The 15,711-nt window shown below is 37.7% G+C and overlaps 1 protein-coding gene across 1 annotated transcript in view; it reads left to right on the top strand.

The window, feature by feature from the left end:
• LOC119900293 (carboxyl-terminal PDZ ligand of neuronal nitric oxide synthase protein-like) overlaps positions 1 to 15,711 on the top strand; it is a 180,369-nt gene that overhangs the window by 85,073 nt on the left and 79,585 nt on the right. Inside the window, exon 5 of the mRNA XM_038715101.1 lies at positions 7,670 to 7,778. Coding sequence (XP_038571029.1) covers positions 7,670 to 7,778 — 109 coding nt within the window. The remainder of the gene's footprint in view (positions 1 to 7,669; positions 7,779 to 15,711) is intronic.

Genomic DNA, 15,711 nt, shown 5'->3' with positions numbered 1-15,711 from the left:
TGATTTTGAAGGTGGTATTTTCGGATAAAAAAGCTTTTTGTTGGCTGCCTGGGCGAATAGCAAGGTATCTTGTATGTTTATTATGTAACCTGAGCGGCCTTTAAACAGAAGCTGGCAGTTTTTCTGGTTAAACTTTGCTGATGAAGACAAGGCTGGCGCTGGTTAAATGTGAAAGAGCGGGAGCGTTTTTGTCAAACTCTTAATGCACCGCTGAACTTTATCTCACTGGATGAGTCATGAATCATCTGCTTTGCTTTGCTGTCTCCCTTTCTTTTCAGCTCTTATTCATGCACGATCTCCCTCTCGCCCTTTTCTCTCTCCCTTTCTCCATCCAGCTATTAACTTGTAATCTTTCACACACTCACTTTCTGCCTCTCTCCATCCTCTCATTTCCTTTAAGTGTCCATCTCTCTATTTTACTCACACTCTGTCTCTGGCTCCGCCTCATGCATGAAATTTTTTTCCAAATGATCTCCTCTCACTAAGTATAACTTTAATCTATGCACCATTTTCTGCTCTTTATGACAGAATTGTTCTGATGGCTTCTTTTCAAGGATTTCAATTAGATTTTTTTCTTAAAAGGAATCTAATTGAAATTATCTTTAAAATATCACGTAAAAACTATTTCAACACTGTGGCCTCTTACAGTTGAATGTTTGACATATCATAGTTGAGTCAGGGAGTAGGTGGTTAACAACCATGTGATCAACCTTGACCGTAAAATTGGCCTTGTGAGATAAAATGACGAAAACAAATGAAGTCATATCTACGTTTTAAATTTGAATAAAATTTGGTTACTAAAGAGTATGTTTTTGATCCAAGATATTTTATCAAGGAATAAAAAAACTCTAGTATCACAGATGACAATAACAGTCAGTGTGAGATGAGGTTAAATTTTGAACACTAAGCTTAACTGTTAATCAATTATCGATTACAAACTATCACTATAGATAAAAATACAACAAGAACATTTTAAACTTGAGAAAGCGCATGAAATTATTTTTGTATTGACATTTCTCTTTGCATACCTGCCAACAAGGCCGCAGCCAAGAAATAGAGAGGTCATGAGTTCAAGTGCCCCTACCTCTAAAAACCCCAGACAGACAAGTCTTTAACAAAGTAGTATTATTTTAAATCTTTATATTTTATCATTAGGTATTTATATTTTAGTTATTCATATTCTAGTATAGAAACTATATAAATATATTTCCCAACATTAATATCCAAAGCATTTATTTTTAATTTCAAAACATTCTCCACAGAGCCAGGAAGACATTTCTGATGAGACCCTTTTTTATTTTGTGTGGCCTAATTATAGTCGATGTAAAATCTTAGAAAGTCTTAGAAATAGTAAAAGAGAATGTGAACTGCCCCTAGCATGTCGCTAAAATGCCCCAAAATTCAGAGGACATAACCTCAGTGTCCCTTATGGTAACTATGAACCAAGTTATCAAAACCCACAGAAGATCTCACTGTGTTCATGTTTGCCTTTGAGGTCTCCATGATGTGATAACATGATTAAGTAACAGGATGGCACCAGTTCCTTCACAGGTATCAGTCATTGCATTCAGGTCTATTGAATGAACTGCTTCCTCTGCACCTTTTCCTCAATGGCTTTCTCCCTGTATGATGCTAAATGTTGCTGCAAAACAAGGAGTCAAGAGAGACGCATTTTGATTCTGAGGCACTGATATAAAATCATTCACTGTTGAAGTTTCCAAGAGACGCAAGTGCAGATTTTAATTGAACTCTTATCTCATTTTTAGATTTGCCCTCCAAATGTCTCTGATTATCAGGATGATCTCAAATTAAAATTGATTAATATTTGTCACCGGCGTTACTGACTGTGTAAATATCAGTATATTGGTATATACCAGGGGTTTTCAATTAAAATTAAAGTTAGAGATAATTTCACGAAGCAAAGGTCCGGAACATCAACTTGCGTTATCATTCAGTAGCCTACCATAACGTATAGCCTAGTTGTATCAACATGTGTTTTTAGTCAACAACTGACTGTCAAATCAGATACTATTTCAACAATATTTACTGTCAGTTTTCACATAAAACTGAAGGGATAATAAATAATAACTACTCTAATAATAAATTCAAAATTTAAGTAATCTAAAGGCTGAATTTAAAAAACGTTTTTTGTAAATTTGCATCTTAAAATAAATTTTATTTGTTACTCAATTTCAGAAAAATTACAATAAAAACTGTAGCTTTTAGTGACTGAAGTTCAGTCTCAAACAATTTTATAATTAACACTCAACACATGAACAGCTGTAATGCCTCCTCTTCTCTTTCATTCCCTCCTTTATAGCTACCACTTCCCTACTTTCTCTTGTTTAGCTCTAGCTAGGATTGGAGATAAATGAGATATTCCGGTTTTGACCTGCCCGTGGGAAGAATGGACATGTGAGAATCTGTACATTCTTGGTTAAAAGTCATGTGAAGTCTCTTTTGTCTTTCGTCTCCTCTCTTCCTCTGGGTATCTCACTTGTGGACTCGACTCGCAATGCTCAGGGCTGAGCAGCATCACATGAGACGATTAGAGCACATGCGATTGGTCTGTGAGTTTCCTGTGCCGCTGAACGAGGACAGTAAATGCTAGAAAAGCTGCGCATTTTAAAATAGAAAAGCTCCGTCAAGAGGTAGTAATTTTCAATAATAGATCGGCTGTACGTCCGGGTCCAGACAATACAGCCGCTGGGTCTGGATCCGGACCGCGGTCCGCCTGTTAGTGACCTCATGTATATACCTTTCCTTTTTTAACTGTGTTTTAGCTACAATATCTGCATTTTAATCAACGTACTTGTATTGCTCATTTTTATTAACTGGCTTTGAAGGATTGAAAAATGAAATATCTTCTGCTGCTATAAACAGTTTTTTTTCTTGTTCCCCTGTAATGGACCCACTGCTAAGTTGCAGTGCTATGGTCTTGATTCTTTTTAACTTTAAACATGAGAAGCCACCCCCTTGAAATACAACATAAGAAGTTCTCCCGCTGATTTATTTACCCATAAATCATCTTTGATGGCTTTCATGTCGACCCTGCGTCTATTACTCCGAGATCTGATCTAACTGACGAGTCTTCACCTGGATGTTTGGCTGCGGTTCTTGTCACTGTCACTTTATAGAGATGTATCTGAGCTGTCATCTCTGTGCTGTTTGGGGATTTGTCAGCTAAGCTCACTTTTACTCACTCTTGGCAGAGCTTCACTTGTCTGGCAGCAAAGATTCAGTTCTCTTTAGGCAACATTTGGCAGAACATGAGACCTTTTCCCCTGCTTTAGAATTCGTAAAAAAGAAATCTGTTGGGACATGGATTTTTATCACCGTGACTGGGGTTCATGGGGTGACGGGAGGGCAAAGAAAGAGTTGAAAGGGGAGACAACTTAAATGTTTCTGCAAAGTGCAGCCTGATGGGAGTGGTCAGTTTTCTTCTAGTGTTTAGCATGGCTTGATTATAGAGACCCTGTTAGTCCAGTGTGTTTGTTGGCATAGACACATACAGAGATGTTTCTGCTACCCTCATTAAGTCGCAGCTACCCACGTCGTCTGAATTTTTCGTTCCACGGTAATCCCTTGTGCATAATGTTGCCTTTTTGCTGCAAAGTTTGCTGTGGTAATCAAATGGAGATGCGTAAAGCTACGGTTGATTCTAACTCACGGCAGCATGTGCTTCACAGTAAGCTTTTTATTATGGATGGGCATTTCAAGCAAAAATACTATTTGATGGTCACATGGGCCTTTTCGACCATTCTTCGAACAAAACTCTCAGGCTGCAACCTGAGCAGCTAGCCCATCTCACAGTGCTGCAAACTGAAGCCTGCCTGGTAGTGACGTGTTACTATCAGGCTTCTGTTAAAACAAAGGAAAGTATATTTTTTAAGACAATACGATAGTTGAATAAACTATTTGATTATTTGAAAAATCGTTGCCCATCCCCAATGGGCACTGTTAGTTTCTTTATTGTGAAGCTGAACATGTTGACAAAATATGGTAAGGTTTGCTGATCTTACCAAAATGTTAATAACACTGAATGGATCAAATACATGTTATAACATCTCCTAAAGGAAAACTAAAGTTTATTACAACTTGAGTTTAATTTTCCGGTCATTGGGCCCATCAGGTGTAGGAGCACAGCATCAGAGATAAAAAGAGGTTCAGTGGGGCAAGAAACACAAGCAGTCGGACAATCGGACAGGCTGAAAACAAAGCAACAGGTTAGTCAAACTAATTTGGAAGACAAATATTACCAAAATTGCGCTACAAAAATCTCTCACAGTTTACAGGCTGATCTCCTGGTTTCATCTGTCATTGTACTTTTGCAGTAGTTATGCACAGCCACAGTTTTCCTGTGCATTGAGGGATTATTAGTGACATTACAGGTGCATTCCCTCTGTGTTTTACCTCCAAATAAAGTGCTAGCTAATTTATGTAAACTGTTCAGTATTTCTCCTTGGATGGAGTTGTAGCAGCGGAGGTGACGCGAAAAAGCACACTGCTGCTTTTGAATGAATGAACACTGCTGTTGGCTTGCACACTTTAGTAAGGGTGGGAATCACCAAAGGCCCTACGATACGATTTTATCACGATATTTATGTTACGATTCGATTTTATTGCGATTTTAAATATATTGAGATATATTGCAATTTATTACCGTTTTCCAACTTCCACTTAGGTCCCTAAAGTCAAACTTTGTCAACATCTGTTTATCTAAAAAGATTAATTTCTCTGTTTGTTCATATCACTTTTTCAGTCCTCTATATGGTCCTATTAAGTTTTCTAGTGGACTAAAAAAAGCAATAGATTTTATTATTCTAGTACCAAAAAGTTAAAACTCCCATCTGCAATTTGTATACTAAAATATCAATACCTGGCATTCGTGTATCGATACAGTATTGCCATGGCAAATATCACGATACTATGCTGTATCGATTTTTTTCCCCCTACACTTTCACGCACTATCACTATCATAATTGATTTTAAAAAAAACGTCTAAAAATAAAATCCAAGTAGTAATAAATTGTACGTTTCTTTTAACAAGCTGTATAAAGTAAAACTCTTCTTAAATTTTTGCAGTAGCACACTGGATATGAAATCGGACTGAAACTCTCCAGTTGTGTGTGTGTGTGTCTGCTCGCATGAGTCACTGTAGATAGCTGCATCTGGTATTTTGACAGTCTGCTAAGCAGGGTTGACAAAGACACCATCCATACCACAAGACCTTAGCTAGTCTGGCACCCAGAGAAAAGGCCAATGCAAATACCACAGAAATGTCACTGAGTGTATAGATGAGACCCCTGATTTCTAGTGCATAACACATACACATTCACACAAATATGCAGTATGTACAAAACTAATGTGCACAGAAACACACCCAGTCACACATTTGAACAGAGACAACAGGGTAATTTGCATAATCGTCTCCTAATTTCTGCTCTTGCCTGGATGTCCATTGTGTCACTGTGATAAATTACCCCAAATATACCACCGGGCCCTTTAATTATGGCACTAATTGGCCAATTAAGAAGCTGTTCTGCCTGAGGTTTCTGGTACTTCTTTCAACCAGTTGATATTTCAAGTTAACAGAGTTTTATTCACTCATTAAGTTTCAAAATCCAGCCATACATTGCAGCACTTTATTTTGAACAATATTGAAAACTCAAAAGGACGTACATCCTTAATGGTGATGAGGTAACGTGCTCGATTAAAGGTTTTCAGGGCACACCCAAAACATGTAAGCATAGATTAGGCTACTTTGCTCTATGGGTTTGCTCATTTAATTTATTTGCTATGATGAAAAATTTTGCATCAAAGAGCCACCTTTTTGCTTTTTCAAGATTCTGTGCGTATGTTTTACAGTACCCTTGACCAGAAACTGTATTAGTTTATCCATTTTGTTAAAGATTTTAATCAGAATAGTTCTCTGCAAAGTAGTGATATTGAGTGCAGTCATTCATGATGTTTGTAAAAGCTTTCAAGTCTTGAAATTCTTTACCAAGCTTATAAAAATAGCAAAAAAGACATTTAATAATAAAGGATTACATTAATATAGCACTTTGTCGTAGATACTCTGCGTGGCTCTAACATGCACAAGATCAAGTTGGCACCAATGGTCTTTTGACAAAGTTTAATAATCTTTCCCGGCCTATTATGTCAACCAAAGTGAGAGTTACCGAACCAACAAATCATTGCAGAAGAACCACAATAATTTGAGACAACAAAATGGTGGTACAGTCTTCATACTGGTGCAGTTGCTCATCACGGTCTAATGAAGACTTCCAGTATACTGGTAAATTTTGTAATCATGAATGAATATGTTTGTTTTTCATGTCTAGTTTTCTAATTATAACTTGATTATACAGGGATACAAGGATAATGTGTTAAGTAGTGTGATCATCATCATGAATGTTAAATTTTGGCAGTGGGACAAGTGGAAAATTTGGATTAGTAAAGCAGAACATTATCATTTGGAATGATGCTGGGGGTTAGTAGATGTGATGACAGTGCTGCCTGGTAATAAAACAGATAAGATACATGAGGCTATTTACACGACTATGAATGTCTTAAAGATCTTAATGATCATACTGTCCAAGATGACACACATTTTTAAACCACAATGAAAACAAACTGGCATTGATATATATGTTTTTCAGGAACATAATGCCACCCAGATTGAAATTGTATTATAGTTTTATTGTATTTTTTATATTTTTTGTATACTTTACTAAATTTTTTTGATCTCCTTACTTTTATATATTTATATTACTATTTATGTTTTATGTGTACTGTAAGCACCAATTCACACCAAGCCAAATTCCTCGAATGTGAAAATGTACCTGGCAATAAACCCGATTCTGATTTCTTTATGTTGAACGCATCTGCAAAATGTTCAAACATCCTGTCTTGACTCTGCGAATAACAATTTCCAGCTTCTTGGTTTCAGTCTTGTAACCATGTTATCTTCCGCAATGCTTTATCTCTCCAGCAGTGTTTTTTTGTCATCATAAATTAGATCCAGTGTAGAGCTTAAATCATACAATGTTCTCCCACCTGCAGGTTATTGTGTACTATCTCTTTTGCTCTCCTTTTGCTCCCAAACTTATTTCTTCCTATTTACCTGCTCTGCAGGTTATTGTACATCTCTTCACTGTCGGTTGCACACAATCTCTCCCTACCACAAGAACTCTATTTTGGTCTCAAACTTGGTTTTCCCTGCATCATTTTCCACCCATGATTTTTGTTGTTGTAATAGTATTACCTCCTCCGTCTCCTCCTCACTCTGGAATGTGTCATTGTTGTCACGGTAATAATATATATTTTTTTACTTTGAATTAAAGTTTACCTGCCTCAATATGTGTCACCGAACTTCCTGTCTCAAAGTCACAAAAAAAATGGAGAAATCTGTGAGCACCTGAACTCGACCCCAACTTTCTTTACCCCTTTATTTTGAACTTGAGAGCTAAAATTTGGTCTCTTGCCTTCGGATTTAAACAAACTTAATATAGTGTTTATTTTTGTCACATTGAAACCCCAGAGAAACAGGCTGGGTGCCTATTTTGCGTCTTAAGATACATTTAGAAATGCTGCCAGGCTCTGATTCTGTTTTGCATCATATCCATATTTTCTTTCCATTTCTGACCTATTTTATTCTATCTTTCAGGATATTCTATGTGTCTCATGACTCCCAGGATCTGAAGATTTTCAGCTACATAGCCAGAGATGGACAGAGTAATGTTTTCCGCTGCAATGTCTTCAAGTCCAAGAAGAAGGTAAGACAGATAATAGGCCTGTTTTGAAGCTTTCACCTTTAAAGCCATGACATACCTCTGAAATGTCTGGCCTGACCCTGTGATTATTGGGTCCAGCTGGATTTAGACACAAATGCCAAGCACTGGAAATTCTCACAGTATGTCTGTCTGAAACAGGAAGCTCCCAGTTAATTCCCCAATAAGCATTAAGGTTTTTGACTGACGTTTGGACTGACCTAACACTTGAGACAGACAGGTGTAAAGATTTTGTTTTCTCTATTCCTTGCCAGTGGGTGCTCTGTTTGAAACTTTATTGGCTTATTAACCAGGACAGGTGCAACCCAACAAACTCCATTTTTCTATGGGGTAAATGAAAGAGCCCCTCTGTCATTAACAGTAATGAGGTGTCCTTGAGCAGGCCAACCTGCTTGAGTGCAGTTGCTCGGTGTCCAACACATGATACTGTAATTATTCTGCGTAACTTACTGATGCACAGAAGATAAGGAAACAAAATGATTGAGGTGTGAGGACATTTTTGTTTGTTTTGATTTCATATTGTATTAGCGAAGGAGTTTGTGTTTTTGCATGACTTGCAATAACCAACTCATCAAACTATGTTTCTTTATAATGGCAACTTGGAAAAAGGCAGCCACTAAGTGCTTCATTTCCAATGTTTTCACAGTCTGTTGGTCATATATTGTTAAAAGCAATTCCTCCTCCTCTCTTAAATCATGTCACTGTCTGAGTCCCATCCTGACAACCTCCAATAAAGAGACACATGGCAGCCAAGCAGCAGTAAGTCCTCCTGGCATTATAGGCTTGTCATTGTTGAAGTTTGAGGAACAACTTGGAACAACTTGGGGGGGGGGGGTTGAGCTGAAAACAGAGTCCAGCAATGTGTCACAGTTAGAAAATGTGCTCCCAGTTTTCCACTTTAGCTGCCAGTTCGCAGGAGTTGATGGTTAAGTCCAGGGGTTAGCCGAGTGAAACACACACGGCCTCATTATCTCTTACAGACAGACAGACACACACACACACACACACTCTGTTCGGAAGACTAAATGGAAAGTGATGCATACCAAAATTCTCTTGGGGTAACTATGGCCCTGAGGCCATTAAGCTGGAAACCAGTATGTGTGTGTTTGTCGACTTTTTTTACAGTATAGTGGTGGTGGAGAAACTATATGAGCAAAATGTTTTTTTCATGCAATGCAGCATTATATTTTATGGGTACAACTCATGTATTAATGTCGACGTCTGGATAATATTTATAAGATTGTCATAGTTGTTAAAAATACTGTTTATGATGGCAAAGCCAGCGTGAAAGCACCTGCTGTGATTGACTAACAGCAATACTAGAAAGTTTATAAGACAGTATGTTTGTAAGTATGTATTTTTTCCATGTGTGTGTCTGGTGATTAACAGAAGCTAGCGCAACCTCCACTTTGAAAACACTTGCTGGTACGTACTGGTACAGCGAAATAAGGTTAACAAACCAATCAAAAGTTTATTTGGCTTTACTGTGTCACAATAAGCTGTACATTTCCACATTACCAACCATCTTCTATTGTAATATGGCAAACTTTTTAGCAAACAGTTGCCTTTTAAGTCATCCAGCACGGAGCAACATAAGCATTTATTAGGAGTTGTGTTTGGGTCCACCTGTTGAATGCAAGTCCAATATTCACTCCCCTTTCACTTTTGTTTTGGTCTCAACCAGATGACTCAACTGTTATTTATTCTGTCTGCCATTTGTCTTGGGCAGGTAGTGTACAAGTGGGTTTTATCAGAGCTTTTTAGGCTAAAAACAGCTGGTAAAAAACCAGCACTGATCAGAGCGCTGAGAGTGAACAAACCTATAAAGTCACAGGCTATGCAACTAAAACAGTGAGCTGAAAGACGTAACAAGCTGAGGTGAAAAGCTTAGGGGAAATGCAGTGTTGGTTGATTAGTGGCACCTTTCACATTACAAGTCATTCGATCCATTGTTAATATAAAAATATTGATTAGTGCAACTTTAAAGAAAACATTACAAATGTCTAAAATGAACTTAACATCGTCAAATAATAAGTCCAACCAGGGGCGTAGGTATAGACAGTGCAGAGAGTGTAGCTGCACTAGGGCCCGTACTGTACAGGGGCCTGTGACGGGAGTGTGCCCCACCAGGTTACGAGCAGGACTTTGTCGTAAAAATGCAACTTCATTCATCAAACAACAGTTGACTCCTAGATCACCTGCTATCACTGTATCACCAATGAAATCACGTGGTAGGCCTATATATACCCTCAAATGTGCATATCCCCCTTTGCCATGGTGTCAGTCAGTAGTTTTACCCACAAAAATCTGTAGCAAGCAAAGTATAAAAAAAACTTATTCCACAAATGAATATTGTCTTATTTTCTTTGGTAGGCTATATTCCTGTCACAAACATAGAACAAAGCTACATATGCAATGGTGATTGCTGGGTAATATGAGTACGGCTGCCCAATCTTAAGTTTCTACTTGATCATGTGACAAGACGACAAGACTAGCTAAGTGAAACTGGGTGAAATGCAAAATCTGTAAGTAGTAAGCATATGTACAAGCTAGCAGTCATGACATTCAAACATAAAAGTTGTTTCAAGAAGAGACAGGAGAGAAAAGAACAGGAGGAGAGGGTTGCAAAGCTCCCAAATAACATTGTTTAGGATTTTTTACTGAGGACATTGTCAAAGATTTTGCTCAAATCAAGGCTCGTCGGAGGCCATTCAAATAGATGAGTACAGGTGCTTTTTGATTTGGTGTGGCTGCTGTGCCGCTGTTTTAAAGGCTGAGCATTGTGGATGTGCTTGTCATATTAAACCAAATGGGCACCGTAGCTGGCCTGTTTTCAGGACATGGTGTTGTTTTTAAGCTTCTTATTTACCATAATCTCTTGCCTCTCTTTGCCGAAGAGGAATGTGGTTGCCATGAGGTTATTGTACAGAAACTTATAACTTTCTCTTTGACTTCTGTACTTTGCAAATACAATAGTCTAGGTGACACAGTGCGACTCTAAAATCCATTACTTTAGATTGCTGCGTCGTGATTGCTGAGTTGTTTAACACATCTAGATGTGAATACCATGAAATGAGAGCTGAAATTCTGAACTCTTGTCTCAGACTCATCTTTTGATCTTAAACCCAAATGTCTTCAGTGAACAACAAAAACAAAGGAATTTGCCTTACCGTTCCAATACTTTTGGAGGGGACTGTAATCTTATCAGTTGTCGAAGTGTGCACAATAAGGAAACAAGGCCACACACATTTGCCAATATAGGGTTCCCTTCTAGACACGAACAGTGTGTGTGCACGTGTGCTTTGCAACTGTGGAGCCAAGGGCCCATCATCACAGCCTGCACTGGGGCCCGTTGTTACTAACTTACGCTAGTGGTCCAAACACTATTTCATTAACAGTACTATTCTGTCAGCACATAAATATAATTACTAAACCCAAATGGTCATGTGAAGTATGCAAAAGAAAGACTTTTGTCAAACAAAAAGAAAGAGATAAATAATGAACAAATGAATGAATGTGGTTTATAGCAAATAATTTCAGGGTTTACTTGTGCTTGTACCAACAGAAATATGTGGAGAAAACACTGTATTATCCTTTAAACGGTTGCAAAAAAGTTGTGTAAGTATTCCTAAGACCAAAGAGGAAGACAGAAGGAAAAACAGAATAGAGGAGACAAGAGAAAAAACATCTGTAATAGACCTACTCAAAGACAGAGAGGTGTAGAAGATTGGAAAGAACAAAAAGAATGAAACATTTATGGCATAATGAAAAAAAGAATGGGCATATACATATCAAACATGCAATAAAAATGTCATCCAAAGCACGACATGGTTTTGTGTGAGTGTGTTTTGATGTGTAGAAGGTTGCGAGTGGAAGATTAAGTAGAAGATTAAGCAGGCTTTATTTCCCTCTTAACTACCAGCAGTGAAAGAATGGCTTGGCGTTAAATCACAGTTGCATAAAAAGGCTTTAGTGGCCTATCAGTTCTAACACTGAGACAGGCTGTTTCTCTCTCTCTCTCTCTCTCTCTCCCCCATTCTGACTCTTACTCTCTCACACTTCCCCTTATTCCTCCGATCAACACTTTAAAGGAGGCTAATGAATGACCTGGCCTCTATTATGTAGAATTGTAGTGAGAGTGATAGAGCAGAGACCAGTGAATGTTCATCAGAATACTCAATGCTGCTTCGGTGTGTGTCTGTGTGTGAGAGATTGTGTTATGTATAATCATCTAAAATGATTGTATTTAGTGTGTTTTGTCCAATTGGAAGAGGCTGGTTTAAGTGAGAAATAACAGTCTGAGCCAGTTTCAAAGTTGAACGACATGTTTCCTAGAAACAATGTGAAACTCTGTGCAACAGTCTCTGATGTACTTTTTCTCTAATTTGGTGGGTGTGTTACCCAATCAGCTTCAAAGTGTAAATAAACACTGCCGTATTTAAAAGGCATTGATGGCCCTACGATGGACTGGCGACCTGTCCCGGTTGTACCCCGCCTTTCGCCCGATGTAAGCTGGGATTGGCTCCAGCCCCCTGCGACCCTGTACGCAGAGTTTCGGAGATGTAACAAATGTATACTGATACAATACACTGTGTTATTCAAGATGCCAATAACATTCAGTATGCGATGATTTTTATATTAAACTTGATTAAAGTTTACGATAACTTAACTCCAGTTTCCTCTTGCATAGTTGCTAAAATATATTGTGACGCAAGTCAATGCAATTAAGTCAAGTATTTTGTAACTTCTATATAATCCATTAAGAAATAGTATACAACACTGCACCATACTCAAATTCACATAACTTGAAAACTCCCTTATTGCTGAACTTAAGAGAGGGTTGCTGGCCAGAAACGGTTGCAAAACCCTGACTCTGGTTTTGGATTTAAGCCAGTCAATTAAAAGGCTCAAAATGACTCCTGATTTTTAAATCGTTGGTTAGTCAATCCATCCAACACTTTAAGAGTAATCTATCATGAAAACAGTAGACAAAACCATTCAATTTGTGCACAAGAAATATCAAAATCCAGTAGGAATAAAATGTACCGTGTAGTAAAGCTTTGCATAGAAAAGCAAGTCCAGCTCTTGACCATGTCATGTGTTCAAATCATTATACTCTGTCCAATCTTTATCTCATAACTTCACCAATGAGGCAGTAACACATTAACAGGCCAAGCGTGAAGAGGGACACACATGAAGATAATAAAGACGATGGATAAAACCTGGTTATGGTCTTTTAAACCTGCTAATGGACTATAACACAACACATCCCATCACTGCTGCTAAATGGAAACCTTGCAGCTGGCAGCTGTGTTTTTTTTATGTTGTAATTATACTGATAGGCCACATGATCGCTTTTCCCAGTAAGGGAAGTAATGCAAATGCACTTAATAACCAATGGATTAAAAACATAAAAACAGCAAATAATGAACCTCAGTGAGTCAAAACAACAGTTTTTTGGTCCTTATTTTTTATTTTTTTATTTATATAGCTATCTATCTAATGGTTATGATGGATAAAAACTAATTTGCTGTCCACAGCTGGTTGATGAGCTGGAGAGAGAGTTGTGGTTATTGTGTCAAGTGTTAATTGAGTTCTCTCTCTGTGGATAGATGCCCTCCAACCATATGCTGTCATTCAGTGTTGTCTAATGGATTCAACTTGTGCAGCCTTGGACGTGGAGGACAAGTTGAATGTTCTGCTTTTGGGGATGATTGAAAAGCAAACATAATAATGAAATGCATTATGAATGATTTTTTGAAAAATCTTCTCATACTGTAATTACGCAGGAACGTACTGAGTGAGCTACAGCAATAAAAAAGCCCATTTTTAGCAGTATATTGTAGTAGAGAGTGCACTCACAATGGGTGATGGCCTGGTAAAGTTTCAGAATTTGACTGAGGATCGATGGTTTCATCATTGACATTGAGGAGCGTTAATATAAAATAACATATGGCTATTTCCAGACATATAAATAATAAGGACTCGCATAATTCTCGATATACTTGGTTAAGTAAATTGGATTTTATAGCCTTTCAGGACTTTTTATTGAATATCCATATCATAGTGAAATGATCCTTCGGTCTTTAGCTTTTCTCTCTCGATCTGATATATATTTTTTTTTACCTCTCTGTCAAGGATGTAGTGCTTTTACAGCAGAGGCTGAAATAAACCACAGTTGAACAAATCACTGCACACATTGGATGTGTGTGCTTCAGACTGCTTCTGTCCAGGTACTACATATCAAGGGTGTGATATATTGGTCATGAGATGTCCGTAGTGAGTTGTTAACACAGGCAGAAGTTAATAATGTTTTCCTCTTTTTTTGGTATGAGTTTGTAATTTTTAATTCAAGAAAACCATACAAAACACAAATATACCATCATATTGCATCCTTTTGTAAACACACAATATGCCCAAGACATAGGGACTTGTTCCTAGGATAAAAAGAAAAGACAAATAACTAGTTTTAGAGAGACTGGAGTAGACATAGGAAGAGAAGTCCATTCAGCATAAAAGTAAAAACAAAAGCATCATAATGCTACTCTGTTGTGTAGGTGACACAAAGGACACACCTTTTTAGGCTGCGGCCTTATCACGCCTCTGAACTTCACTTCGTCTGTGAAGCTACACCTGAACATGATAAAAAAAATTTAGGGCTGGACAGAAAGACAATAACAATAAGTATGGCAATACAATTCTTTTCAATAATAATATAACAAAAGTTAAAAAAATATTCAATAAATGTTTGATTTTATTCACTTGAGTCATGCACAAATTAGGACTTTTTTTTTATTAAGATTTTTATTATTTTGAGAACAAGGATTGAAAAAAGCTTTTACTTAATTTTACTCATGCATAGTTGTTAACAAATATTTTTTCATAGTTGTTTTGAATGTTCTACCTCAGATTTGTGAAGTGATGGCTACAAGTGTTGACCATAAAGAAGAGTTTAAACCACTATTAACCATTCGCCATCACTCAGGAGCAGAAATTGGCCTTTGAAGTCGGTTTGATACCTATCATGATAATTATTGATATCGAAAGATATGAAACGTTTTATTGTGATAACATTTTTGGCCATATCGTCCAGCCCTATGTTTTTTTTATTGATATTGAAACCATTATTGAGACTGCCTAATGATCCAGGTTTTACTTGGTTTGATGAGACCCAATGGCTGCCAGATTTGACGGTGTTCCAACTCGAAGACAGTCGAAGGTACTGCATTTTTCCTTTAACTGAGGTCCTTTGATGTTGTGTTTCCCCCCTTTACAAGAAATTAACTTGGAACATAGCCTAAATGGCATTTCCTTTCCTCCTCATATTTCGTTTTTGTGAAATTAAGCCAAGCCTTTGAACACTTTGCACATTCAGCCATCCTAGCAAGGAACCAAGTGACCAAATGAGAAATGAAACGAGGGCGTGAGGTAGGCCTGCACGATATGAGGAAAATCTGAGAGAATCTGAGAGAAAGTGAAAGAGAGAAATACAAACTTAACTTTTCTTTGGCAACAGCAGATCCTGTGTAACTCTGTTTGCAGTAAAGTGTATACGACTAAACTGCAGGCTGTAGTCTCTGGTAACAGTGACAACCAGATATTAACCTGTGACAGCAACCTATGCTGGGAAACTAAACATCTATGTAATAGTAAAAATCTCACCAATCTGAACACATTTCCTCACAGTCACACTCAAACCTGTTTATTGATTAGTACTTATTTTGGTCTGCTAGTGTTCTTACACACTTGTGTGTTTTCTCACTCAGCTGTCCCACTAATTTCTCCGAGGTAAATAACAACATGAACATCTGCCCAGGCTTTGCCCTAATGATAAGTTAAGCTGGTGATCGGGGAGTTGCTGGTGCAACTCTCTAAATAAAACTCCACTAATGTGTTAATTTACACCAGGGAAGGGCAG

The sequence above is a fragment of the Micropterus salmoides genome, unplaced genomic scaffold (genome assembly GCF_014851395.1).
Source record: "Micropterus salmoides isolate LMB-PRFRI ecotype aquatic unplaced genomic scaffold, ASM1485139v1 Ms_hic_scaffold_13, whole genome shotgun sequence".
Lineage (NCBI taxonomy): Eukaryota > Metazoa > Chordata > Actinopteri > Centrarchiformes > Centrarchidae > Micropterus > Micropterus salmoides.
Note: the sequence above shows the minus strand (reverse complement) of the source record. Positions and strands in the feature narration are given on the sequence as shown.